The sequence below is a fragment of the Rhinatrema bivittatum genome, chromosome 5, assembly GCF_901001135.1.
Source record: "Rhinatrema bivittatum chromosome 5, aRhiBiv1.1, whole genome shotgun sequence".
NCBI lineage: Eukaryota > Metazoa > Chordata > Amphibia > Gymnophiona > Rhinatrematidae > Rhinatrema > Rhinatrema bivittatum.
The window spans coordinates 311164224-311191517 of NC_042619.1; the positions used below are offsets into that span (position 1 = coordinate 311164224).

The following is a 27294-nucleotide window of genomic DNA, read 5'->3' on the forward strand; positions in this document are numbered from 1 at the left end:
TGCTTGCGTCCCATTCTTAACCTCAGGGCGTTGAACAAATTTCTCTTGAAAGAAAAGTTCAAGATGGTTTCTCTGGGCACTCTGATCCCCCTCCTCAAAAGAGAAGATTGGCTCTGCTCCCTTGATCTCAAGGAGGCTTATGCTCACACAGCTATCTTCCCCAGCCACAGAAACTACCTCCGCTTCATGGTGGGGAAAGTTCATTACCAGTACAAGGTGCTGCCTTTTGGGTTGGCATCAGCCTCTCACGTCTTCACAAAATGCTTAGCAGTGATGGCTGCATACCTCAGGCATTGTACGGTGCACGTTTTCTCACAGGACAAGCAGAATGGTAGTCCTCACATATGGGTGACATCACAGGATGGAGCCCAATCATGGGGCTAGAACTTTGACTGGCACCTACTGGGCATGCCAGCATGGCACTAAATCTACAGCCAGGAGGGGTCCTCCTTCATTCTTCTTTTTTCCCGCACAGCAGTAGCCACGCGGGTTAAGGAACTCCACAGAGATTCCTGACAGGAATTTTCCTCATGGAATTACTAAAAACTTTCATACCCCACAGGGGTCCCTCCTTAGAATTTTTGACTCTGCTGTACTCCGGTAAGTTTTTACCTGTTTTTGGTCGATTCCCGTCGAGTTTGGCCCTCGCAGCCTACTGGCCGTCGACTGTACCGCGGCTCAATTTTTTTCAGAGGCCATGGCATTGGGGTTCCGTCGGTGCCCGGAATGTACTCGCACCATGTCCATAACAGACCCTCATAAAGTCTGTGTAATGTGTCTTGGATGCGAACATGATGTCTTGACCTGCACCAAATGTGCCTTAATGACACCTAAAAGTCGCAAGGCCAGAATGGAGAAGATGGAACTTCTCTTCCGTTCTCAAACCCCGATGTCGTCCGAACCGGCACCGTCCATTTCGTGCCAGTATCAGCCACCGGCTGGTGACCGCCCGGCGTCAACGACTTCTCGGCGTTTGACTGCCTCTACCCCCCACTTAGGACAGAGGGGATCATAGAGAGAAACATCGGCACCGACACAGGAGGTCTCGGACCATCGAGGAAGGAAAGTCATCGACCTCGCCATCGTCCGAGCTGCCATCGAAGAAACCCCGTCCAGAAAAGGTACAGACCCTTTCTGCAACCGGGTCACCAAGGCAACCCTCACCCGGACAGGTATCAGGAACCGCAACTCCACCTTTAACGGTGGTCCCTCTGGCTATGCCTCTGCCTCCTTCTTCCCTTCCAGAGCTGGGGCTGCTTGCTCCAGGTCTCCGTGAAGAACTGGACCGGATGGTTCAGGAGGCCATCGATAAGGCGATGCACAGACTCCAAGGTTCCCCGGTGCCGAAAATCGGTGCCAGTCGTGGAACCGACCATCGATCCCATTCCTGCAGCATTGGCACCGCTGTTCTCGAAGATGGAAGCGCTTCTAGCCACTTTTCCACCAATGGATCCTGGGTCAACGATGGCTCCGGTGCCTTCCCCCCTTACTCTGGCATCGGGAGGAGAAACACTGTTCCGCATTCCGCCATGGGGTGTCCTACCGATGTCTCAACCATCGATGCCGATGCGCCCATCAGCGCCACCGATCCATCGATGCCCAGATGCCTGCACCGGTGCCCTTCATCGGTGTCTCCAGTACTTCCCTCAATGCCTTCGGAGCCTAGACCGGGACCTTCAGGAATTCCAACGTCCCATCCTTCTCAAGTTCCTGGAGGGGCAGGGGCTGATCCCTATGACACCTGGACCGACGATTCTTCCCAAGACACCGATGACTTGCCATCGCCAACTTCTCCTACTGAAAGCAGGAAGCGTTCTCCTCCAGAGGACCTATCCTTCATAAATTTTGTGAAGGAAATGTCTGAATTGGTTCCCTTCCAATTGCAGACTGAACAAGATGACAGACACCAAATGATGGAGCTGTTACAATTCCTGGATGCTCCCAAGGAAATAACCTTCATCCCTATTCACCAGGTTCCTTTGGATCTCCTCAAAAAGAACTGGGAACACCTTGGTTCCATTGCTTCAGTCAACAGAAAAGCTGATACCACTTATTTGGTCCAGTCAGCCCCAGGTTTCCAGAAACCTCAGCTGGATCACCACTCTGTGGTTGTAGAATCTGCCCAAAAAAGGGCAAAAAGATCAAACCCCCCACTCTTCCTTTTCCCCTGGTAAGGAACAGAAATTCCTGGATGCCATTTGCCGGCGTGTCTTCCAGGGATCGATGCTTATCTCTCGGATCGCCTCCTACCAGCTGTATATGACCCAGTTCAACAAGGTCCTATTCAAGCAGATACAGGACTTTGCAGAGTCCCTGCCTCAGCAATTCCAGGAACAACTTCTAACCTTAGTACACAAGGGTTTTGAAGCAGGGAAGCATGAAATAAGATCCTCTTATGATATCTTTGACACCGCTTCCAGGGTATCTGCAACTGCTATTTCGGTGAGAAGATGGGCCTGCCTTAAGTCTTCGGACTTGCGCCCTGAAGTACAAGACAGATTATCTGATCTGCCCTGCATAGAAGACAATCTGTTTGGCGAACAGATTCAGCGGACGGTGGCGGAACTCAAGGACCATTATGAGACCCTTTGCCAGCTCCCTCTGATTCCCTCTGAGTATTCCTCCAAACAGCCTTTCAGGAAGGATACTAAAAAGTCCTCCTTCCGTCCAAAGAAGTCCTATCCACCACAGTCTAGGACTCGTTCCACAAGACCTTTCCAAAAGGCCCAGTCTCGTCAACCTCGTAAATAAAAGCCACAAGCAGCTCCTCAGCCGGGCCCTGCTTCCGGTTTTTGACTCCTCCATAGAGAGCAGCAGCCAGTTTCCACTGCCCCAGATACCTGTGGGAGGTCGATTGTGCCATTTCAGCAACAGTTGGCACACCATCACCTCAGACCAGTGGGTCCTTGCCATAATCTCTCAAGGTTATCGCCTGAACTTTCTCTCCATTCCACCGGACTCCCCACCTCTCCCGGCGTGGAGAACATCCGACCACTCACTACTCCTGGAGCAGGAGGTCTCCCTCCTCCTCCAGTCCAGAGCAATAGAACCAGTACCTCACTCTCAACAAGGCCTAGGATTCTATTCTTGGTACTTTCTAATCCCCTAAAAATCGGGCGGCGTTTGTCCAATTCTGGACCTACGTGCTCTCAACAAGTACCTCCAACAAGAAAAGTTCAAGATGGTAACCTTGGGTTCCCTCCTTCCTTTTCTGCAAAGAGGAGACTGGCTCTGCGCTCTCGATCTCCAAGATGCGTACACACACATTGCGATAAACCCATCTCATCGCAGGTTCCTGAGATTTTTAGTAGGCCCCAAGCACTATCAACACAGAGTGCTCTCATTCGGCCTGGCATCTGCACCATGAGTCTTCTCCAAGTGCCTCGTAGTAGTAGCAGCAGCCTTCCTCAGGATTCAAGGTGTTCACGTCTACCCCTAGCTAGATGATTGGTTGATCAGGACTCCCACTCAATAAACTGCTCTGTCGTCCCTATGTCTTACTTTACACACTCTGATTTCGCTAGGATTTCTCGTCAACTATGCAAAATCCTGCTTAGTCCCATCTCAGACTTTATCATTCATAGGGGCAAACTTGGACACCTTGCAGGCAAAGGCATTTCTGCCTCGACAGCAAGCTCTCACTCTCATCTCTCTCGCACACCAGCTACAGTTTCAGTGCCGCACGTCTGCACGCCACTTCCTCATCCTACTGGGACACATGGCATCCTCAGTACAGGTTACCCCAATGGCCCGCTTGACCATGAGAGTCATGCAGTGGACTCTAAGGTCACAATGGACTCAGTCCGTCCAACCTCTATCGACCACTGTCCACATCACCGACTCACTCAGTCAGTCTCTAGCCTGGTGGAAAAATCAGATAAATCTCCTCCAAGGCCTGCCCTTCCAGGCTTCAGACCCTCAAATAATTCTCACCACCGATGCTTCCAACCTCTGTTGGGGAGCCCATGTGGCCGATTTGCAAACACAAGGAACTTGGTCTCCAGAGGAAGCCAAACACCAAATCAATTTCCTGGAGCTGCGAGCAATCAGATATGCTCTCAGGGTCTTTCAGGATTGCCTTTTCAATCAGGTCATCCTGATTCAGACGGACAACCAGGTGGCCATGTGGTACATCAACAAACAGGGAGGGATGGGCTCCTACCTACTGTGTCAGGAAGCTGCACAGATATGAGCGGAGGCTCTCTCCCACTCGATGTACCTCAGGGCCACCTATTTGCCGGGAGTGGACAATGTGTTGGCGGACAACCTAAGTCGTGCTTTCCATCCGCACGAGTGGTCCCTCCACCCCACAATAGTGGACTCAATATTGCAACGTTGGGGTCATCCTCGCATAGACCTCTTTGCGTCACCTCAGAACTGCAAGGTGGAGAACTTTTGCTCTCTCACTCGCAGCCAACACTCACAGCCAAGAGATGCATTCTCCCTCTCATGGGCAACCGATCTGCTATATGCATTCCCACCGCTTCCACTTCTCTCGAAGGCTTGTGAAGTTATGTCATGACAAAGGATGCATGATCCTGATAGCACCTCACTGGCCTCGCCAAGTGTGGTACCCAATACTTCAGGATCTCTCCATTCGCAGGCATATTCCTTTGGGAAAGGACCCGCTTCTCATCACTCAGAACGACGGGTGCCTACGCCACCCCAGTCTTCAAGCTTTGTCCCTAATGGCCTGGATGTTGAAAGGTTAATTCTTCAGCCACTTAACCTTTCTGAGCCAGTTTCCCGTGTTCCTGATTGCTTCATGGAAGCCTTCCACGAGAAAGTCTTACCTATACAAATGGAACAGGTTTAAGTCATGGTGTTTTTCTCAATCCCTTGATCCCTTACCTGTTCCACCATGAAGTTTCTAGACTATCTCTGGCACTTGTCAGAATCAGGTCTAAAAACTTCCTCCATCAGAATGCATGTCAGTGCAGTGGCCGCCTTCCATAAAGGTGTCGGGGACGGTCCTATTTCAGTACAACCCCTCGTGACACATTTTCTGAGAGGCTTGCTTCACCTCAAGCTTCCACTGCGTCCTCCGGCCCCTTCCTGGGACCTCAACCTGGTTTTAGGTCGGCTCAAGAAACCACCTTTCGAGCCTCTCCAATCCTGTGATCTTCGCTTTCTCACATGGAAAGTGATCTTTCTTCTGGCAATAACATCTACTTGCAGAGTTAGTGAGTTACAGGCCCTAGTTACCTATCTGCCTTACACTAAACTTCTGCAGGATCGGGCAGTACTCCGCACTCACCCTAAGTTCCTGCCTAAGGTAGTATCGGAGTTTCATATTAATGAAACTCCCAGGCCCCACTCCAATCCAGGAGAACAGGCTCTGCGTACCTTTGATTGTAAACTGGCTCTAGCATTCTATCTAGACCGTACAGCTGCCCACAGGTAAAGCACTCAATTGTTTGTCTCTTTCCATTCCACCAAATTGGGGCAGCCTGTGGGTAAGCAGACTCTCTCCTCCTGGTTAGCGGACTGCATATCCTTTTGAAGTGGAATGCCTGCTTGCTGATAGCAAGACCGTGTTAAGGCACACTCTGGAAGGGCCATGTTGACTTCAGTAGTGCACCTACGCTCAGTGCCGTTTCCTGACATTTGCAGGGCTGCTACGGTACCTGGAGTTCTCTCCATACCTTTACAGCCCATTATTGCAACGCCGGTACTGCAACAGGGTGCGTGGTTCATATCCCAGAGGTGGCGTGTCCAGGTCCCAGTCGTGGTCTCGTTCCTTTCGGGGCCGTCGAGGTTTCCGAGATGGCAGCCAGCAACACCCGGTCACTAAGTCCGCTCCCTAATGAGATCCGGCCAGTCCATTCCTCCGTACGAAATTTAGGTGGGCGTCTTTCTCTGTTTCGCGAGGAGTGGGCCAAAATTATGTTCGATCACTATGTTCTTGAGCTGATAGAACACGGTTACGCGTTAGAGTTTGCCCGGGACCTCTTGGATCTGTATCTCGTTTCCCCTTGCAGCCCATCCAAGTGGCCTGCGGTCTGTCAAACCCTGGACAGGCTCTAGGAACTGGGGGTGATCGTTCCGGTGCCAGTACAAGAACAAGGCGCCGGCCAATATTCCATTTACTTCATAGTTCCCAAGAAAGACAATACCTTCCGTCCAATCCTGGATCTCAAAAGGGTCAACTGGGCCCTCAGGGTTCCCTGTTTCAAAATAGAGACCCTGAAGGTGGTGATAGCAGCGGTCCGCCCAGGCAAATTTCTAGCCTCCCTCGACCTGACGGAGGCTTACCTCCACATTCCAATTCTAAAAAACATCAAACATTTCTTCGATTTCATATCCTGGGCCAGTACTTTCAGTTCAGGGCTCTTCCCTTTGGCCTTGCCACTGCTCCCCGCACTTTTTCATGGTAGTCGTGGCGGCTGCACTCCACCGGGACGGAATCTTAGTCCATCCTTATCTGGACGACTGGCTTGTAAAGACCAAGTCCTCCGCCCTGTACGCTCGCGCAGTCGACAGGGTGCTAGCCCTCCTCACTTCGCTCGGCTGGATAATCAACGTCTCCAAAAGCAATCTTCAGCCCTCTCAGGTTCTGGAATTCCTGGGAGCTTGCTTCGACACTCGGGTCGGGAAAGTTTTTCTCCCGGACTCGCGGGCAGTCAAGCTGATCGATCAAGTGGACAGTTTTGTTTCCCTTCCGCTTCCCACGGCTTGGGATTATCTGCAGGTACTGGGGACCATGGCTTCCACGCTCGACCTGGTCCCCTGGGCTTTTGCGCATATGCGTCCCTTACAGAAAGCGTTGTTATTCCACTGGCAACCGGTGTCCAAGCAGTACCATGAGGTCCTGCCTCTTTCCGACTCTACTATTGCTGACATACAGTGGTGGCTCTCGCCGGCGCACCTCCTCAAGGGGATGCCTCTTCTGACTCCCTCGTGGGTCATGATCACGACGTACGCCAGCCTCTCCGGGTGGGGGGGCGGTCTGCCAATCTCAAGCGACTCAGGGTTACTGCTCTCCGCTCCAGTCCCGTTAGCACATCAATCGCCTGGAGGCCCGATCAGTGCGCCTGGCCCTCAAGTTTTTTCTTCCCCTGATCCGCTGCAGGGCGGTATGAGTTCTGTCGGACAATTCGACCACCTTGGTCTACATCAATCGACAGGGGGGTACTCGAAGTCGTCTGATGGTTCTAGAAGCCAGGAAGCTCTTTTTCTGGGCGGAGAGGCACTTGGGTCGTTTAGCTGCCTCCCACATTGCGGGCAAGGAGAATGTTCAAGCCGACTTCCTCAGTCGTCAACATCTCGATCCCGGCGAGTGGGAGTTGTCCGACGAGGCGATGGATCTAATTGTTCGCAGGTGGGGTCCCCCTCAGCTGGATCTCATGGCAACGTTGGACAAAGCCAAGGCTCCCCGGTTCTTCAGCCATTGGAGGGAGCATTGCTCAAAGGGAGTGGACGTGCTGGCTCTTCCTTGGCCTCCTGATGTCCCCCTCTACGTGTTTCTGCCGTGGCCATTAGTAGGGAAGATTCTCCGCAGAGTAGAGCTCCATCGCGGTCTGGTCATTCTCGTGGCCCCCGAGTGTCCCTGCGGGCCGTGTTTCACGGACTGTCCTCTTCACCTCGGCCACCTGCCCCATCTTCTTCGACAGGGTCCCGTATTTTTCGACCAGGCGGATCGCTTCTGTCTAGCGGCATGGCTTTTGAATGGCGACGTTTGAGGCGAAAAGGTTACAAGGAAGCGGTTATTGCCACTCTGCTCAGGGCTCGCAAGCAGTCTATGTCTCTGACCTATGTCCGGGTCTAGAAGGTTTTTGAAAACGCTTGTGAGGAGTGGGGTGTTTCGGCGCGTTCGCCTTCGGTCGCTGTAGTCCTCACCTTCCTGCAACGGGGACTATCCAAGGGTCTTTTTGTCAGCTCGTTGCGGGTATAGGTTTCGGCTCTTGGTTCCCTTCTGGGCACCATAGAGGGCCGGGCGATGGCCTCTCATCCGTTTATAGTTCGTTTCCTCAGGGGTGCTAACTACCTGAAACCGCCCATCTGGCCTACTTGTCCTTCGTAAAGTTTAAATTTGGTGCTTCTGGCTCTTTGTTCGGCCCCTTTCGAACCTCTCCATCGGGCTACTCTCAAGGACTTGACGCTCAAGACTGTCTTCTTGGTTGCTATTTGCTCCGCCAGGAGGGTGTCAGAGCTTCAAGCTCTTTCTTGCAGGGATCCTTTTCTGTGGTTCTCGGACTCGGGCATCTCTCTTAAGACAGTACCTTCTTTCTTGCCAAAGGTCGTTTCCTCCTTTCATGTAAACCAGTCGGTGGAGCTCCCCGCATTTTCTGCTGAGGATATCGCGGGGTCCGACGGTGGTGAACTTCGCCGTCTCGATGTTAAACGCGCCTTGTTGCGTTACCTTGATGTTACCAATGACTTCCGGGTCTCGGATCATCTTTGTCCTGTGGAGTGGTCCAAACAGGGGCAAAGAAGCTTCGAAGACTACGATCGCTCGCTGGTTGAAGGACGCGATTTTCTTCAGCCTATATCTGCAAGGGCCGGGCTGTCCAGGAAGGTTTGAAAGCTCATTCCTTGCATTCTCAAGCTACTTCTTGGCCAGAGAGTCAGTCGGTCTCTCCACAAGAAATATGCAGGGCAGCTACATGGAAGTCCCTGCATACCTTTGCTCGTCATTACCGCCTTGACACTCAGGCACCAGTCTTTGGTTCCTTTGGTCGGCAGGTGCTTCGAGCGGGACTGTCTAGGTCCCACCGTTTGTAGGGAAGCTTTGGTACATCCCATGGTCTGGACTGATTCAGGTACGTACAGGGAAAGGAAAATTAGTTCTTACCTGTTAATTTTCGTTCCTGTAGTACCACGGATCAGTCCAGACGCCCTCCCATTTTTTTCTGTCCACTCGAATTTCTTTCTTGTTTTCTCCTTCTTATAGGAGTCATTAGTGTCTCTGCATGGCTCTCATGGAATTTCATTACAGGCACCGGAAGCATCTTTACGATGATCAGGGGTAGTAATGCAAGAGCGTTTTTAGTAAGTTCATTCACTTGTTCTATTGTTCTGATTGTTTACACTAAATTGCTAGTTATTCTGTTACTTTCTTGATCTTATGCCTTTTTCTGCTTTGACAATGGTTATACTGAAGGGCTGCAGGGTAGGCTCTGTCCTCATATAGGATACCCTTTCAGTTTTGGTCTGTCTCCACCTGCTGGAAAGGAGGCTTAACCCATGGTCTGGACTGATCTGTGGTACTACAGGAAAGAAAATTAACAGGTAAGAACTAATTTTCCTATATGTGATAGATATTAGCAACTGGATAGCAAATAATTGATTATAGTTAAAGCCTATGATCACAGAGGCCCTGTAGATTACTTCCTTTAAATATGACCTTCCTATAATTGCAGTTTTGGGTCAGTCTGTGTCAGTGCAATCTCACCTTTTGACAATTATCAAAGCAATTTATCATCTTAGGTTTATTAGGGGATTACGACCATTCTTGTCACAAAATGATCTGTTAGTAATTATTCAAGCCCTAATGATTATTGTTACTCTCTGCTTGCGAGATTGACCAAAAAGCAGTTAGATCACCTTCAGCTTGTACAAAACACTGCTGCCTGATTGCTGTTAGAGCTGAAAATTAGAAATCATGTCTCTCCAGTCATAGAAAGTCTTCACTGGTTACCAATAGACTATAGAATTAAATGTAACATTCTAGCCCTGGTTCGCAAGGCAATCTATGATCAAAAGCCAAAATATTTAGGAAGTTTTTTGTTTTTTTTATACTTCAGGTAGGAATTTATGATCAAGTCAAGACTGATTTCTCCGAATCCCAACTCTTGCTGATACTATATTAGTTGATTGTCAGAGGAGGTCTTGCTCTGCTGCTGACCCCTCTATTTGGAATGTGCTGGCAGGGGATCTCAACACCAAAGGCGCGCGACAAAGGGGCTCTCCCCTTTATGCACCCCTTCGTGCAAACCTTTGGGTATATGTAAAAATTTATTTTTATGTTTCCTTTAACTAAGCTGTTTCATTGTATTCGACTAAGGAATTTTTTCCTGCTTTTTCTGTTTCACTGTAAACCGGCATGATTTGCATTTAATGCAAGAATGTCGGTATATAAAAGTTAAAAATAAATAAATAAATATCAGATTATGTGGTTTTTAGGCAGCACTGTAAACCTTCAAATTAGTCTTTAATTTAGGCCAATGACTGTATATAGATGCTTCATTACTTTATAGCCTGGCAAAAGTATGCATCAGTAGGGAAGCCTGATCAGACTTACTCCCTAAGCAGGAGTAAATATATTTGGGCTGGAGGTCTCCGGGAGGAGAATAAGACACAAGCAAATGTGTGGGTGAATAGCCCATTATAAACTAGTTTATGAACAGAGTGTTAATGAAAGATCTTTGGTGGCTCTGCCTTCTGTTTGCCACAAATCTTTTTATTTCAAGCAATGCCAAATAAGTTCGTGGTACCTCAAATAGTTTTTAAGTGGACCCTTTTATGATAGTTGCTATTTGGGAAAACTTAAAGATCTGCCACTATTTGACTGTGAGAGGCTCATAACTATGTGGGTGAATTACCTCCAGTGTGGGGTAAAATCAGCTTGTGATAGTCTACAACCAAAAAGTTCCAAGCATTGCATGTGTGGGATTTGGAGTAAAGTGGATATATTAAATTTTTGTGGCAAGTTTATTAATTGATTTCTTAAATAAAAATTTCCATCTGAGACTTTTGAATCAATCCATGTGGTATGAAATGGTTAATTTGTTATTCTTCCTGTGTCAGGTTATTCATACAGAAGTACTCGATGACTTCTGAAGGGATTCCAACCGTGCCTCCAGGGGACAACATCTTCTCTCTGTTCCACCAGCCCTGTTTAAGGAAACAAAGTGCCTCTTTGGTTCTAGATGCAACAGCACTGCAGGCCCGGCTTCCCTTGGAGCAGATGCTTTTCAGGTAGGTGAGAGAAGCTCTGCTCTCAATATTGGAATTTTTCTGATGCTAGGAATATTTTATTTTGATGTAGTAACAACAGTATCAATACAATGTACATGGAATATTATACTCCTGAGTGAAAAATACCTCTCTCAAATGCAGCAAAAGGTATGCATGGCTGCCATAGCATGTATATTGTCAGCTGTATTAAAAGTTTGCTTTTCTGTGGGTGCGTTATGATCAGGGGAGGAAAACAGAATACCTATATGGGATTTCCAAAAGTGCACATGTTGTTTTGTCCCAGTTTGGCCACCTGCACAGACAGGTACAAATTATATAGCCACTTTCTTAGCATCTAGACAGATGAATCCAGAACCAGTGGGTTTTGTCCCTCTACTAGCAGATGGAGACGAAGCAAAGCTGACGTCACGGTATATATACTCCTGCAGTGACATCAGTCTGCCAGTATTCTCCATCTCCAGCAGATGGTGGATGTGCATCTTCCTATTGGGGATTGCTTCAAGTTTTAGAAGGAGAAAGAAAGAAGGAAATTTAATTCGCCCCGCTCTCCTGTGGTGATACCAAATGTTCCCTCCTCCAGTTGAGAATTCCTGAGGTGATTTCCATGGTCTCTCAGATGAGTGCCTTGGTCCGGTAGCTGATTTTGTCAGCTGGCATGGGCTTAGCTGTTAAAACAGCTGAAAGGCAGCAGGTGCAGGAAGTCGAGTGTGGTGTGACAGTATATGCCCTCTCCCCCCTGCAGCCAAAGGTGGGCTGAACTTAGATAAAGCTTTGAAAAAAAAAAAAAAATTAGGCTGTTGGCATCCGATGCATGAGGATGCTTAACTGATCGGCTCCGTTCCCCATGAGCCCTAAAACCCGCTGAAGTGTTGATTTTACCCTGAATTTTGGCTGACCGCATAGCTAAACTGTGCAGCATTACTACCTTAGCGCTCCCGATGACATTGAAGTGGAAAATCACGGATCTGCGCCAATTTTCCTATGAGAAAACTCAATTAGAGCCAGGCCAAGATGGCGATGAGTCCCCGGGCTCGGAAAAGGAGGAGGCCGCGGCACTTGCAGAAAACACACGTGAACCGGTTGCCCAGGATGTGGTGACTATAGCGACCTTACTCACCAGGGATGAGGCTCGCCAGTGGTTTATTGACTTGAGAGCTGACTTAAAACAACATAAAACGGACATCATGGCATTGGTAGCAGATCTGAAAGACGACCTGGCGGCACTTGGGAACCGCGTGGACGACGCAGAGGTCTGCATAGAGGGGCACGGAGAAGCAATTAATAATTTGTCCACCCAGCACACAACCTCGGTCTCTGAAATTCAAGTGCTCCAGGCCAAGGTGGAGGACTTAGAGAATCGGAGCAGGAGGAATAGTTTGTGCATATGGGGTGTCCCGGAAACTCCAGAGTTCACCGAGGTACACGAGGTGGCTATTCAAATCTGTACATTTATATTATCACAGGGAGGAGCAGGTCTCTCGGAGGGAACCGCAGCCTCCCCAGAAGTGCGCTTTGAGCGGGTGCATCACCCTCTCGGCCCACGAAGGGACCAGAGACCAAGGGACATTGTCTTATGTTTTACCAGTTTCCCTCTAAAAGAACAAATCTTTTTTTTAAATTTATAATTTTATTGGTGACCAAAACAGAAAATACAGCAAAAAATCTGTAACTCCATATATAGAAGTATCACCATGGTTTTTCCATGAAGTACCCCTAGAAATCCCCTTCCCTCCCATACAGGCAATTACTAATGTATGGCAGAAGATATCAACAAATTTCCAAGAATAAGAAATCCTGAACAATAAAGTTTAGAAACTATAAATGAACTCAGAATCCATCGTGTGTGTGCATATGTGTGTAGAGTCCTTAGACCGGGAGAACCACTGAGCTATGCATGCCAAGTCTGTCTCCAGCAAAGGTAAGAGTCCCAAGTCTGATGGTATTTCCCGAGCCTGTTATGCTTGGTAGCGGTGAGGCGATACATAGTGCAAAGATGATCAAGCCGGTGCAGCACTGATGCAAACGTCGGCCCCTTTCCATCCTTCCCTGTACGTACCAGGATCAGTCCAGGACACCTGGGTTGTGACTCCGCACCAGTAGATGGAGACAGACTAAAACTTGTGGGCGGAGCCATATATGCCCCTGTGCCAGTCACAGCCCCTCAGTCTTACTCTGTCTCCAGTAGATGGTGCAGGTCCAGTCACAGCCCTGCCTGACCTGATTCTGGTGGTTAGTCAGGTTTGATTTTTGGGCTAGTTTTTGTTAGGCCTAGTTGTTTTATGTTAAATTGGGGTTTGTTTTAATCCTTAGTCCCGGGTGCCCTGCCTCCCAGGGGGGGTTGAGAGGTCCTGAGGGGACTACCCTCCCCCGGTTGAGGCCGCTGCCAGGGTTGAGGACCCGGCTGAGCTAGTGGCAGCGTCAGGGGTGACACCAGGGAGCCTGGTTCACTCACCCCTGCAGGAAATAGGGCTTTCAGAACCAGGGACAGCGCGTTTTTTTGTGTTAAAAAAAAAAAAAAAAAAGTTTTACCTTTATTTCTTGCGGCTCTCCGTTGCCTGGCGTTGCCGCTCCGTTTCGGTCGGTGGGGGGGCGTCGCCAGCAGGGGGGAGGTCGCCGAATTGCGCCGTTTAGTTATTTTAAATTTTTTTTTTTCCCCGTGTGGTGAATTTGTTCGGCGCGCCTCCGTTTTCCCGCGTTCGTCGGCATGCCTCGGGGTTCGCAGTGCAGGGCCTGCGGCTCGGTTCTCTCGCCCCGGTCGGACCACCGGACCGCTGCAAAGGACAGCTCGGTTTAAAAAAAAAAAAAAGTGCAGTTTTCCTTTCAGTGTGCCGGGGTCTTTGCTGCAGCGGTCGTTTTCGGCGTTTTTTCCCTCTCTCCCTCTCACCTTCTCTCCTTTTACTTGGCGTTTTCGTCGAAGCGTGGGGAGTGCTCTCTTCCGAGCAGGCCGCTTGGGTCGGCCTGCTCGACTTGCGGCTCCAGCGCTGCGCGCCTCTAGCGAGCGCGGTTTTCCTCAGGCGGCGGTAAGGGGGGTGCAGGATTGGCGGCCTGACTTCGGGGAGGTGCTTGGTCGGCGGCAGCCTCTTGCGGTTGTGGTCGGGGACCATCCGGCGGCCTTCCCCAGGCAGTTCCTGTCTGCCGCGGGAAAAGATTTAAAAAAAAAAAAAAAAAAAAGACGCCGACCTCTCGCGCGAAATTGGCGGGAACGTCGGCCATCTTGGGGCCACCATCGAGCGCGACACCGAGCGCGGCAGGTCCCAGGGTTTCCCTCGTTTCCTTTCCCCCCCCCAGTGGCCGACTCCGCGGTCTGTTTGCCATCGGAGGCGGTGGGGGGGAGGGCTGGGGGAGAAACGCTCTTTGCCCTGGTTTTCTTGTGGCCTGGCTTAGGGCCTTGAAGGCACGCAGAGCCCACAAGTGACCTTCTGGCCAGCTGGGGGGGTCGGAGAGGCCTATCAGTTTGGACCGGACGCGTACTTGGCCGCAGATCGCGGCGGGCCGATTCATAGCCAAACGCCCGTTGGGGGCCCTACCGCCAAGGGGGGCCCTACCGCCTAGCTTGGGCACGGACCCTGCCTCAGTCTCGTCGGATCCGGTATTTCCTCGGTGCCCTCCCCTCCTCCGAGGGGGGCTGGGGGAGAGGTCTACATCGGAATCGTCGGGTCCGCAGATTTCCAAGGCGTCCTCCCCGCCTCCCAGGGGGGCTGAGGGGGATGGCACGCCGCCGCAGGGGGCGGCGGGGCAGACACTGCCTTCGGAAGGGGATTACTCGAGCTTAATCCGCCTCTTCATCAGGAAGGAGCTGGCCCCTGATTCCCGCCATCCTGGAGGGGTGGGGCATCGCCACCCCGCTGGGGGTAGTCTCGGCTGGGCTTCATTCCTTTTCACCTCTCTGTGTCAGCCCTGCTCTATCGTGAATAGGATACTCCGGTTTTGCACCTCTAGGTCACGAACGCTATGGGTAAGCTCTCTCCCTTGCCGGAGATCGAATGATTTCCCGAGGCCCGAGGATAAATTCAGGGCACGGTATTCGTTTTCGGCCAGGTCCCGCTTTCGTGATCCCAGGACGTCGCGTCCTCAACGGTCTCCTGGTCAGTCGTATAGGGCTTCTTCCTCCCGGTCCCCGCCATGGCAGCAGCAGTCTTTTCGGGGGGAAACGAGGGAGCCCTGGCGAGCGCAGGAGTCCTAAGCTTCGCAATAAAAGATGGTCGGCCTCTCGCTCTCTCACCGCAGCCACAGCACGCCGTTCCCAATGCGCGGTTGATTTCGGTTGTAGAGAGATGGGCCGGTGTAACGTCAGACCAGTGGGTCCTCCGCGTGATCAGACTCGGCTGCCTCCTCCGTTCCGGTCAACCACACGGCAGGGGCCGTTACTCCATTTACTTCGTCGTCCCCAAGACAGGCGGCACGGACAGCTCTATTCTGGATCTTGGTGGAGTGAACCGATGCCTTCCCGTTTATCACTTCACAATGGAGTCGATTCGGTCGGTAATGGCTGCGGGGCGGCCCGGCGAGTTTCTGGTCTCCCTAGATCTCGTGGAGGCATATCTTCACATAGGCATGCAGCCGTCGTTCCTGCACTTCGTCAGGTTCTGCGTTCTAGGACGGCATTGCCAGTTTCAAGCGCTCCCGGTTGGTCTCGCGACTGCCCCCGTACATTCATGAAGGTGATGGTCGCGGTGGCGGCGCAGCTGTGCCAGTAAGGTCTCCTGGTCCATCCTTCCCTGGACGATTGGTGGATTCGGGCGAAGCCCGAGGATCAATGTCGGTTGTCAGTTGGCCAGGGTCCTACACCTTGGCAGACCCTAGGATGGGTGGTCAACTTCAACAAGAGTCTTTGGACACCCTCGCAGACCTTGGAATATCTGGGAGCCGTTGTCGACACGTCACAGGGCTTGGTGTTCCTGTCACATGATCGGAGATAAGAGCTGCCAGCTCAAGTAAGGCGCTTCTTGTCTCTCCGCCGGCCGCGGGTCTGCGACTGCCTTACGGTCCTGGGCTCTATGGCTTCCACACTTGCGCTGGTTTCCTGGGCGTTCGCTCATCTGCGGCCTTTACCGTCGTCTTTACTATCTTGCTGGGCGCCGGTTTCAGAGGAGTTCCATTTACCGCTTCCACTAGGGGGACTCGCGAGGTCCAGCCTGCTCTGGTGGCTGGATTCCAGTCATCTGTCCTCTGAAATGTCTCTTCTGGTGCCCAATGGGACGGTGGTGACCGCGGAGGCCAGTCTCTCCAGTGGGGGAGCGGTCTGCCTAGGGACCTCGGTCCAAGGCCTATGGTCAGTGTCGCTAGCCCAGTGGTCTATCAACAGACTAGAGACCAGAGCGGTCCGTCTGGCTCTGCAAGCCTTCCTACCGGTAGTGCGGGGAAGGGCGGTCCGAGTGTTGTCAGACAACGCGACCACCGTGGCCTACATCAACTGCCAGGGCGGGACAAGGAGCCCACAGGTGGCGGAGGAGGCTCAGCGCTTGATGGCCTGGTCAGGGCTACATCTCAGCAACATAGCAGCCTCTCACAGTGCAGGAGTCGACAACGTTCAGGCGGATTTTTTTTTCTCAGCCGGCATCGCCTGGATCCCGGAGAGTGGGAGCTGGCGGATGAAGCGTTTCTTCTCATTTGCGAAACATAGGGAGTGCCCCACATGGATCTGATGGACACGTGGCACAACGCGAAGGCTCCGCGATGTTTCAGTCGAAGTCGAGAAAGGGGGGCAGAAGGCGTCGATGCGTTGGCGCTCCCCGGGCCGACGGATGTTCTGCTGTACGTGGTTCCCCCGTGGCCGATGATTGGCAAGATTCTGCGGCGCATAGAGTTGCACCCAGCCAACGTGATCCTGGTGGCACCGGAGTTGCCGCGCCGGCCATGGTTCGCAGCCTTCGTCCAGCTCACAGTGGCGGCACCCCTTCAGCTCCAGGGAATGGCGGGTCTACTCCATCGGGGCCCCGTCTGTTTGGAGAATGCGGATCACTTCTGTCTCGCGGCATGGTTTTGCGAGGAATCGGCTGAAGAGAAAAGGTTACTCAGATGCGGTGGTAGCCACGTTGCTACGTTCCAGGAAACAGGCGACGTCCCTGGCTTATGTCCGTGTCTGGGTGGATTTTGAGGAATGGTGCGTGCAGCGTGGGGTGGTCCCTACTGCGGCTTCTGTCTCCGACATTCTGGCGTTCCTCCAGGCAGGTCTTGCCAAAGGTCTGGCTTGCAGTTCTCTACGGGTCCAAGTGGCGGCGATTGGTTGTTTGCGAGGTAAGGTCCGTGGTACTTTCCTGGCTCTTCACCCGGATATCTCCCGTTTCCTTCGGGGAGCTAAGCACCTTCGTCCTCCATTGCGTCTCCCCTGTCCGGCTTGGATCCTCCATTCGGTTCTCTCCGCTTTATGTGCGGCGCTGTTTGAACCCTTGAACCGCTTAAATATTCAAGTTCTCACGTTAAAGACGGTGTTCTTGGTGGCGATTGCTTCGGCACGGCGTGTTTCGGAGTTACAGGCTTTGTCCTGTAGGGAACCCTTCTTGCGTATTTCCGATTCCGGAGTTTATTTGCGGACGGTTCCTTCCTTCCTGCCGAAAGGGGTGTCGGCCTTCCATGTTTTTCAATCGGTTGAGCTGTCCGCTTTCGCGGTCGGGGTGCCCTCTGATCCAGAAGCGTGGGAGTTACGGAAGTTTGACGTGCAGAGATCCCTCCTTCGCTGTCTGGAGGTCACTTATCCATTTCGGGTCACAGATCATCTGTTTGTTTTGTTTTCTGGTCCAAAGAAAGGAGTTGCAGCGTCCCGCACGACGATTGCCCGTTGGCTCAAGGAGGCCATTGGTTCGGCGTACTTGGTGCGGGGGTAAACCACTTCCCGTGGGTCTTCGGGCTCCCTCGACTCGCTCTCAGTGTGTCCTAACCACTAACCTTGGTATTTATCAGGTGTAGTGCATAGGTGTGTGTCCCTCTAGATTCCTACTTAATATGAATGATACTCCCACAAGCATTCACTAGTTAATCAAACAATAACAAGCTGCGTCTTGGGCGGAAGCTTCTCAGGTGTAGCCTCAAGAGATTTGCAGGGCGGCTACCTGGAAGTCGTTGCATACCTTTATCCGGTATTACCGGTTGGATGTCCGGGCTACCGATTCCGGGAGATTTGGAGAGAGGGTACTCCGAGCGGGACTCTCTGCTTCCCACCCTCGGTAAGTTGGCTCTGGTACATCCCAGGTGTCCTGGACTGATCCTGGTACGTACAGGGAAAGGAAAATTAGTTTCTTACCTGATAATTTTCGTTCCTGTAGTACCAAGGATCAGTCCAGGATCCCGCCCGCAGTGCTGCGCTGAAGTAACGGAGAGTCCGCTCACTATTCTGGGTTAATCTTGTCCGCTTGTTTCGCTCTCTCGGTGGGAGAGTACGTTTCCTGAAGGGGTGTTTCTTTCCCCGTTCTATTAGCGGTTTATAGCTAGTTTTGGTTTTAGTTCTCTGGTTGTGTTTTCTACTTTGACATTACGTATGACTGAGGGGCTGTGACTGGCACAGGGGCATATATGGCTCCGCCCACAAGTTTTAGTCTGTCTCCATCTACTGGTGCGGAGTCACAACCCAGGTGTCCTGGACTGATCCTTGGTACTACAGGAACGAAAATTATCAGGTAAGAAACTAATTTTCCTTTCCATGTCCTCGCGATTTCCATCCTGGTGGCTGTATACGCCTGTACCCGAAATTCCACTGTGGTAGAGGGGTCTCCATCCACATGAAAGTTCAACAGGGCTTCTGCCATGGAGAGACTCACGGACGTTTCCAGGACAGTCGAAATCCATTGCTCCAACTGATGCCACAGTGGTTGAATACAAACACCAGTCCACCACATATGCAGAAAAGTCCCTTGGGTATTACAGCCCCTCCAGCAAAGTCCCTCAGAGCCAGGTATCATTTTCCTTAATCGGACTGGCGTTATATACCAACGGTACAGTAATTTATACCCATTCTCCACAACCGTGGAAGATACAGAAGCTTTGCTTATATTTAAATAAATCTGTTCCCATTCATTCTCATCCATCTGCCTACCAAGATCACCATGCCAAGCCTTAATATGGGAGGATATCTCCACCCTTTTAGTGTTTAATAATTTATAGATCTTGGAGAGCAGGCCGGTATGCTTATGCGGATCTGAACAGTAGCCCTCAAAAAGCGTCTTCCCACCCCTCAGATCCGCAGAAATCGCATGGGCCTGACAAAAATGGGAAAGCTGCTTGTAAGAGAGGAACTCTGTATCCGGTAGATGAAATCTCTCCCTAATTTGTGCAAACTTAAGAAATTCAGTGTCACCCCATAGGTGTTCCATATGCAGAATACCCCTCTGTTTCCATAGCTGGAAAGCCAGCTCTGGAAGTCCGATCTGGAATGATGTATTATGATAAAGACTGGTAAGATAATAATATGATTTAGCGCCCACTACTTTAAGTTTCCACTTCTTCCATAAGGACAATGTGTGCCTTGTGGTGGGTAACATGCCCGTACACTCCCTCCAAGTGTTAACCGGCTGCCACGGGAGGGCATCAAGAGCCATTCGCCCCACCTGCTGCTGCTCGATCAAAACCCAGTGTCTAGGAGCTCGACTGTCGTGCCAAGCAACTATCGGTCACAGTTGCCCTGCTATGTAATACTTAAGAACATAAGAACATAAGAAAATGCCATACTGGGTCAGACCAAGGGTCCATCAAGCCCAGCATCCTGTTTCCAACAGTGGCCAATCCAGGCCATAAGAACCTGGCAAGTACCCAAAAACTAAGTCTATTCCATGTAACCATTGCTAATGGCAGTGGCTATTCTCTAAGTGAACCTAATAGCAGGTAATGGACTTCTCCTCCAAGAACTTATCCAATCCTTTTTTAAACACAGCTATACTACCTGCACGAACCACATTCTCTGGCAACAAATTCCAGAGTTTAATTGTGCGTTGAGTAAAAAAGAACTTTCTCCGATTAGTTTTAAATGTGCCCCATGCTAACTTCATGGAGTGTCCCCTAGTCCTTCTACTATCTGAAAGAGTAAATAACCGATTCACATCTACCCGTTCTAGACCTCTCATGATTTTAAACACCTCTATCATATCCCCCCTCAGTCGTCTCTTCTCCAAGCTGAAAAGTCCTAATCTCTTTAGTCTTTCCTGAAGAATGTTGGGAACCCCTAGACCCCCTTCCAGCTTGAATTGATACAACACTTGTCTGCTTATTCGTGGCGGCCTTCTGTGCCAAATAAACCCAAAGAACCGCCGCTGCCAGTATTTGATAGCCGCTTCAGGTATAGGAATGGGAAGGGACTGGAAGAGATATAATAACCTAGGTAAAATATTCATCTTAATAGTTGCTATCCTACCTAGCCAAGATAGCGGTAACCGATGCCATTTATCCAAATCAAAAAATATTTTAGTAAGGAGTGGGGAATAGTTAGAAGAGTATAAATCCTTAGGGTGAGAGGTCAGGTAAACTCCAAGATATTTGAGTTTTTGGGTGGCCCATCTAAAGGGATGTAATGGCTTCAGAGCCTGTACCGACTCCTGGGAGCAGGAGACATTTAAAATTTCGGATTTATCCCAGTTGACTTTGTAGCCTGAGGCCGCACTAAACTGTCTAATTTCTTGTTCAATAGTCAGTAAGGATTGATGAGGGTCCCGGGCTGTAAAAATAATGTCGTCCGCAAAAAGACATAGTTTATAACATTGCTTGCCCACCTCAAATCCCTTAATATCTACATTGTTACGAATTCAGATCGCCAAAGGCTCTAAGAAAATAGCAAAAAGCAAGGGAGAAAGGGGGCACCCTTGTCTCGTACCCCTTTCAACCTCAAAACTATCTGAGTACCCGCCATTTATTTTAAGACACGCTCTGGGATGGTCATATAATTTATGAATCCAGGCGCAGAAATAGGGACCAAACCCCATCTGCTTTAGGACCCCAAATAAAAAGGGCCAGTGGACCATATCGAACGCTTTCTCTGCGTCCATTGATAGGAGCAGAGATTCATCTTGTCTGTCATGCGCTATCCATAGTAAATTAACTAGTTTACGGATGTTGTCTCCGGCCATTCTGCCTGGCATAAGTCCCGCTTGGTCTTGATGGATAATAGAAAGAATAAATTTGTTCATACGCCCCGCTAGTATTCTTGCTAGGATTTAAAGGTCCAAGTTAATTAAGGAAATCGGTCGATATGACCCACAATTAGCAGGATCGCGCCCCGGTTTAAGTAGAACCGTGATTCCTGCTAAGTTTGCTTGGGCCCCCAGAGAGTCTCCACCCCTCAGGGAGTTGTATACCTTTTGCAAGTGGGCCACTACATAGGGGCCAAACTGTTTGTAAAATTTGGCTGTCAGCCCATCCGGGCCAGGCGATTTCCCTGACTTCATAGATCGGATGCTCTCCAAAATTTCTACCGTGGAAATTTCGGCCTCCAACTCCCTTTGCGCTTCAGGAGATAAGCAAGGTAGAGGCGTATTAGACAAATATTCATCTACGTATGTCTGATGTATGTCCCTGTTATGTCCATATAACTTGGAATAGAACTCCAGGAACCGTTTGCGAATTTCGGTGTTAGAGGTAAATATGGCATCAGTTTCGCTTTTAATCTTGGCAATATTATTTTGATACTGAAGTTTTTTCAATTTATTGGCCAATTGCTTCCCTGCTTTATTCCCACCCTCGAAATATTCTTGCCTCGTTAATAGCATATGATGATTGATTTTCTGGGTTTCTAATCTCAACAAATCTTCCCGCGCCTTAGTAAGTCTGGTTAAGACATTCCCTGCACCAGTGGTCTGATGTTGGTGAGTCAAAAGAGTTATAGTGTCTCTAAGCTCTTGTGCTGCCTTGTCGTCTTTTTTTTTGATATATGCCCCCCTTGAAATCAATAATCCTCTAAGATAGGCCTTAAAAGTTTCCCAGACCACTGGCGGTGAAACCCCACCAGAGTCATTGATGATAAAGAAGGACTTAATCTGTGAGATGAGGCCCTTATTGAAGTCAGCATCCCCCAGCAAGGCCTCATTCAAACGCCAGAATTTGAGGCCAGCATCATACCCGCGGATTTCAACATCTAGACACACCGCAGCGTGGTCCGACCACACTACAGGATTAATTTCAGCCTTTTTTATGTGATTGAAAAGCCCCTTATCCGACAAAAAGTAATCAATTCTAGTGTATAAGGCATGGGGTGATGAATAGAAGGTGTAGGAGCGTGACCTGGGAAAGAACGTTCTCCACACATCCAGTAGCAGCCATTGGTCCATCAGTTCCTGTAGTTTAGCTCTATGAGCAGTAGAAGCAGACACATAACCCCTAGAAGCATCCACCGAAGGGCACCGCACCAAATTAAAATCCCCACCCATCAGTGTGTAACCTTGGCCATGAGTAGTGAGCAAAGAATGCATCTGATCGAAAAAGATCCCCTGGTCTCTATTCGGGGCATATATGTTGAAAAGGGTGTACAGAACTCCATTAATAGCAATAGTGAGGATAAGGTACCGCCCCAAGGGGTCTCGCACACATCCCTTAAGCTCAAATACCAAGGATCGCGCCAAGAGTATGCCCACCCCCGTGTACTTAGAGTGCCGAGTACAAGCTGAGTAGTATTGATATGGATAGGCATTGGATGACATTAGGGACTCATGCCTAGCCTTCAAATGAGTTTCCTGTATAAAGGCTACATCAGCCCTCAGCTGCCCCAATTCTTTATACAAATGACGCCGCTTATGCGGGGTATTTAATCCCTTCACATTAAGGGATATAATGCGGATTGTCGTCATTGTATCAGCTAGACACAATCACTCGCATTCCGCAGTATGGCTGAAGTAGCATATGCTTTTCGCGGCTCCCCCCCTCCACAAGACAATTCTATCATGAACACACACACATTCACACTTGAAACAGGATATAAAGATACATGTTTCCCAAAGTTTGCCTGTCCCCTCATTCTGCCCACCCACCGCCCCTCCCCCCATCTCCCCTCCTCCCCCCCCACCCACCCCACCCTCTGCTCGGATCTGCTTTCGCTACTTGGCAGATCCATTTTACCACAACTTGAGGAGGAAAGTAATAACTAACAGTGCTCCCCCACCGTCCCTAGCTAAGGAAGAGAGAGAAGTAGCCGACCTTAGAGAATCATAGAACAACAGTATAACTGATATAACAAGAAACCATCCAACCGGAACATTAACTGCTTAATAATAGCGTCACCGCGCTCTTTCTAAGCATATACAGTAAGTAAGTAGTGCCGAGATTTATTTGCCAGTCTTAGCCCTCAAGTTTTGCCGTGTGCTGGCTTGGCATTGTCAGAACTGCGCTTGAGCCTGCTGTTCCTGGAGGTGGCTCTCTGCCATCTGGGTGGTTGCTCCTTGAGAATAGATGGACGCGAACTCCGCTCCAACCTGGTTTGCGGCAGGAACCCCTTATCTTTCAACAATCGTGCCGCTTCTTCCGCGGCCCGCAGTTGTGTAGAAGCTCCATCCCACGTGTATATGAGGCCAAACGGATGTAGCCAGCGATATTTCACATTCTTCTCTCTAAGAAATTGAGTAACTTCTCGAAATTCATATCTGCTCTGCATGGTTGCTTGTGAGAGGTCAGCATAGATAGAGATTTCCTGCGTCTCCCAGAGCCATTTATTCTGTTGTCTCGCCGCGGTTGCAATGCTCTCTTTTTGCGTGTATTGGTGGAAACACACAATCACATCTCTTGGTGCATTTGCGCGGGCCGCGCGTAGCGCGCGATGCGCCCTATCAATTTTAATGTCCTCCGGTGTGACCGGAGCAGCAGTGCTCCCAATAGACAAGAGATGGGCACAAAATCTAGCCACAAGGTTCGCACAGTCTGCGTTCTCAGCCGTTTCCAGGAAGCCTCTGAAACGCAGATTTCCTCTCCTTGCCCGATTTTCGAGGTCAGCCATCTTGGCCCGCATGGCAGCGTTTTCATCCTGCAGCTCAGTGCAGACCTCCTGTAACTGTGCCGTCAGTGTAGATTGACCGTCCATTTTGCAATCCAGCTCATCCACACGCCTGCCAACCGATTGAAGTTCTTCGCGGAGGTCCTCCATCATTTCATGCATTTCCTTCTTATACGTTTTAAGGTCTTGTCGAATACTACAAAACCAAGACCTGAACTCAGAGCGCGAGGGCGCTCCCTCAGCCCCGACATTAAAGTCGTCATCAGGTTCCTGCTGCTCCATTAGCGCTGCGGCCGCGCCTGCCTCCCCGGGCCCGGGGTCGGCATCGCCTGCTTTTTGATATGAAAAGCATTGGAAGTCCACAGTTTTTTTTTCGCAGCCATGCCTGTGTGTTCCTGGTGTCCGCCGCAGTTGTTGGAGAAATTTGGGCGTCGGCTAACTCCGATTTAGTAGCTTTTTATGGGGTCGGTGTCGGGAGCTCGAGAGTCAGGCAGCCATCTAGTGGCTGACGTCACTTCCTCTAAAAGAACAAATCTACGCCATGACCAGGCAGATGAAAGATATTAACTGGCGCAATCACAGCTTGTTATTTTACCAGGATCTGGCGCCGATCATGCTTAAGAAACGCTACGATCTTCAGGAGGTCACTGCCACCCTAAGGGCGAAGGACATCAATTATCGCTGGCCCTTTTGGTTTGACTTTTCAAGTACAAGGGGTTTCGTATAGGATTACAGAGGCTGTGGAGGCCTTCAACAAAGCGCAACTGCCTGTTTCCTTCAAGGCGCCTAAAATGGCCACTGCGCAGCAACCTGATGCAGCTCCCCACTGGCAGAGAGCGGGCAAGGGGGGTAAGAGGCTCCGTAGACAACCGGATGACCTCCGCTCTTCGCTACAGGATCAAGGTTGAAGAGAGGTACAGTTTACTGAGGATCTCACTGCTCAAATAGGCGCAATTACGCCAGGACGATGACTGCCAGGTGACAGGGCCTGAATTGGAGGCGGTTTGCTATCTGCTGTTGTTATTGAAGGCATATGTGGTTAATATTGGTTACACAATCTATACTGTTAACACTTTTGGGGGTTAGAGTTTCAATGCTTGTTACACTTGCTTACCAAAAGAGCTCGGTGGGGATGAGGGGGAACGGGAGCACCTCGCTACGTGTGGGATGTGGCAGGCCTCCAGGAGAGGGGTATCCCAAAGGAGGTTACCAGGATACTATAGGATACATAGGGGACACGCCGGAATTTATAGCTTTCTTTTTTTCTTTTTGGAGGGGGGACATGAGAAATTTACACTATACGGAGGAGTCTATGGGAACTTTCTCACTGGAGATAGCAGGGAGATGTCTGTGAATTTGGGGGGTAGATGGCACGCAGCAGGGTAGGTTTATCACATGTAAGGGTAAATGGTGACTATATCATTTTCTCTAAATGTCAAGGGACTGAACACACCTAGGAAACGGCTGCTCCTCAAGAGGGAACTCCAAAGGCAACAAGCTGGCATTGTATTTGTCCAGGAGATGCATGTTAGGAAACATCATGAATGTCTCTTGGTTTTTCCTCAATTCCCCGATTCCCACTGGGCTGCTAGCACAAAGGACAACAGGTATGCAGGGATGGGGATATTGTTTTCCTCGACCTTTGTGCATGAAGAGATTTCCCATGTTAGTGACCCATACGGCAGGTATGTTCTTGTCAAAATTAAAGTAGGCAAGCTAATAGTCACACTACTTAATGTTTATTTTCCAAACACGCATCAAGCTTCCTTTATTGACAGGCTCCTTAGAATATTGCAGCAACACTTAGAGGGGGATCTCATGCTTGGAGGAGACTTTAATTTTGTGCAGGCACCATCTCTGGATTCCAGTTCTGGCATTAACTCTGCCCCCACCGTGAGGCGGAAATGGCGCGATTTTATGGACAAATGGTGCTTAATGGACATATGGAGGAATAGGCACACTCACTCTCGCTCCTACACGTTCTGTTCCAGCCCGCACAACACATATTCCAGGATCGATTATCTTTTTTTCCCCTCAATACTGCAGCCTAGGGTTCAAAGAGTAGATATTGACAACATAACATGGTCTGACTATGCTCCAGTGTGGGTGGGGTGCTGCCTTGGGGATTCGGGGGGGGGGGGGGTGTTCTGCCCCTGGAGACTTAATGATAGCCTATTTAAAGATCCGATTTTTACCACTCAGGTGAAGAACCAACTGACGAATTACTTTAGGGAAAACCAAATAGATGGCATGTCCCCTCTGATGATTTGGGAATACTCAAAGGTGGTGGTCTGGGGCTCATGAGTTGCACGAGCTGCACGCTGTAATAAGGAACGGGACGCCCAACGCAAACGATTACTAGCGGAAATCTCAGCCTTAACGAAAGGTCATAGTGCCACTAAATCCACTGCGCTTTACCGGAAAATACTGGAGGTCAGGGACCAGTTGCGCTCTCTGGAGGACATTGCTATTAGTCATTACCTCACCTTACTAAAACAGCAATTCTATGAAGGGGGTAACAAGGCAGGCAGGTATCTGGCAAGGCAGCTGAGAGCTGCTCAGGCACAGACGGTAGTGGCTAAGATTTATGATCACCATGGGCAGCTGTTTCTCAAAGGTCAAGCAGGATGGTAGTCCTCACATATGGGTGACATCACAGGATGGAGCCCAATCACAGAACACTTGTCAAAGTTTCTAGAACTTTGACTGGCACCTACTGAGCATGCCCAGCATGGCACTAAACCTGCAGCCAGCAGGGTCCCCCTTCAGGCTTTTTTTTCCGCGCAGCAGTAGCCACGCGGGTTAAGGAGCTCTACAGAGATTCCTGACAGGAATTTTCCTCACGGAATTATTGAAAAATTTCATACCCCACAGGGGTCCCTCCTTCGAATTTTTGACTCTGCGGTACTCCGGTAAGTTTTTACCCGTTTTCGGTCGATTCCCGTCGAGTTTGGCCTTCGCGGCCTACTGGCCGTCAACCGTACTGAGGCTAAATTTTTTCAAAGGCCATGGAGCCAGGGTTCCGTCTGTGCTCGGACTGTACTCGTTCCATGTCCACAACAGACCCGCATAAAGTCTGTGTAATGTGTTTCGGGTGCAAGCTTGATATCCTGACCTGCACCAAATGTGCCTTAATGAAACCTAAAGGTCGCAAGGCCAGAATGGAGAAGATGGAACTTCTCTTCCGTTCTCAAACCCCGACGACGTCAATTGCATCGATGTCGTCTGGACCGGCACCGTCCAATTTGCGCCAGTATCAGCCACCATTCGCAGGCACATTCCCTTGGGAAAGGACCCGCTTCTGATCACTCAGAATGACGGGTGTCTACGCTACCCAATCTTCAAGCTTTGTCCCTGATGGCCTGGATGTTGAAAGGTTCATTCTTCAGCCACTTAACCTTTCGGAGCCAGTTTCCCATGTTCTGATTGCTTTACGGAAACCTTCCACGAGAAAGTCTTACCTCTACAAATGGAAC

General features: G+C 50.1%; 1 protein-coding gene across 2 annotated transcripts in view; it reads left to right on the top strand.

The window, feature by feature from the left end:
- FAM178B (family with sequence similarity 178 member B) overlaps positions 1-27294 on the top strand; it is an 819452-nt gene that overhangs the window by 231869 nt on the left and 560289 nt on the right. For both annotated transcript variants that reach the window (XM_029604316.1, XM_029604317.1), the window contains one exon: positions 10750-10920. In XM_029604316.1, the coding sequence (XP_029460176.1) occupies positions 10750-10920 (171 nt within the window). The remainder of the gene's footprint in view (positions 1-10749; positions 10921-27294) is intronic.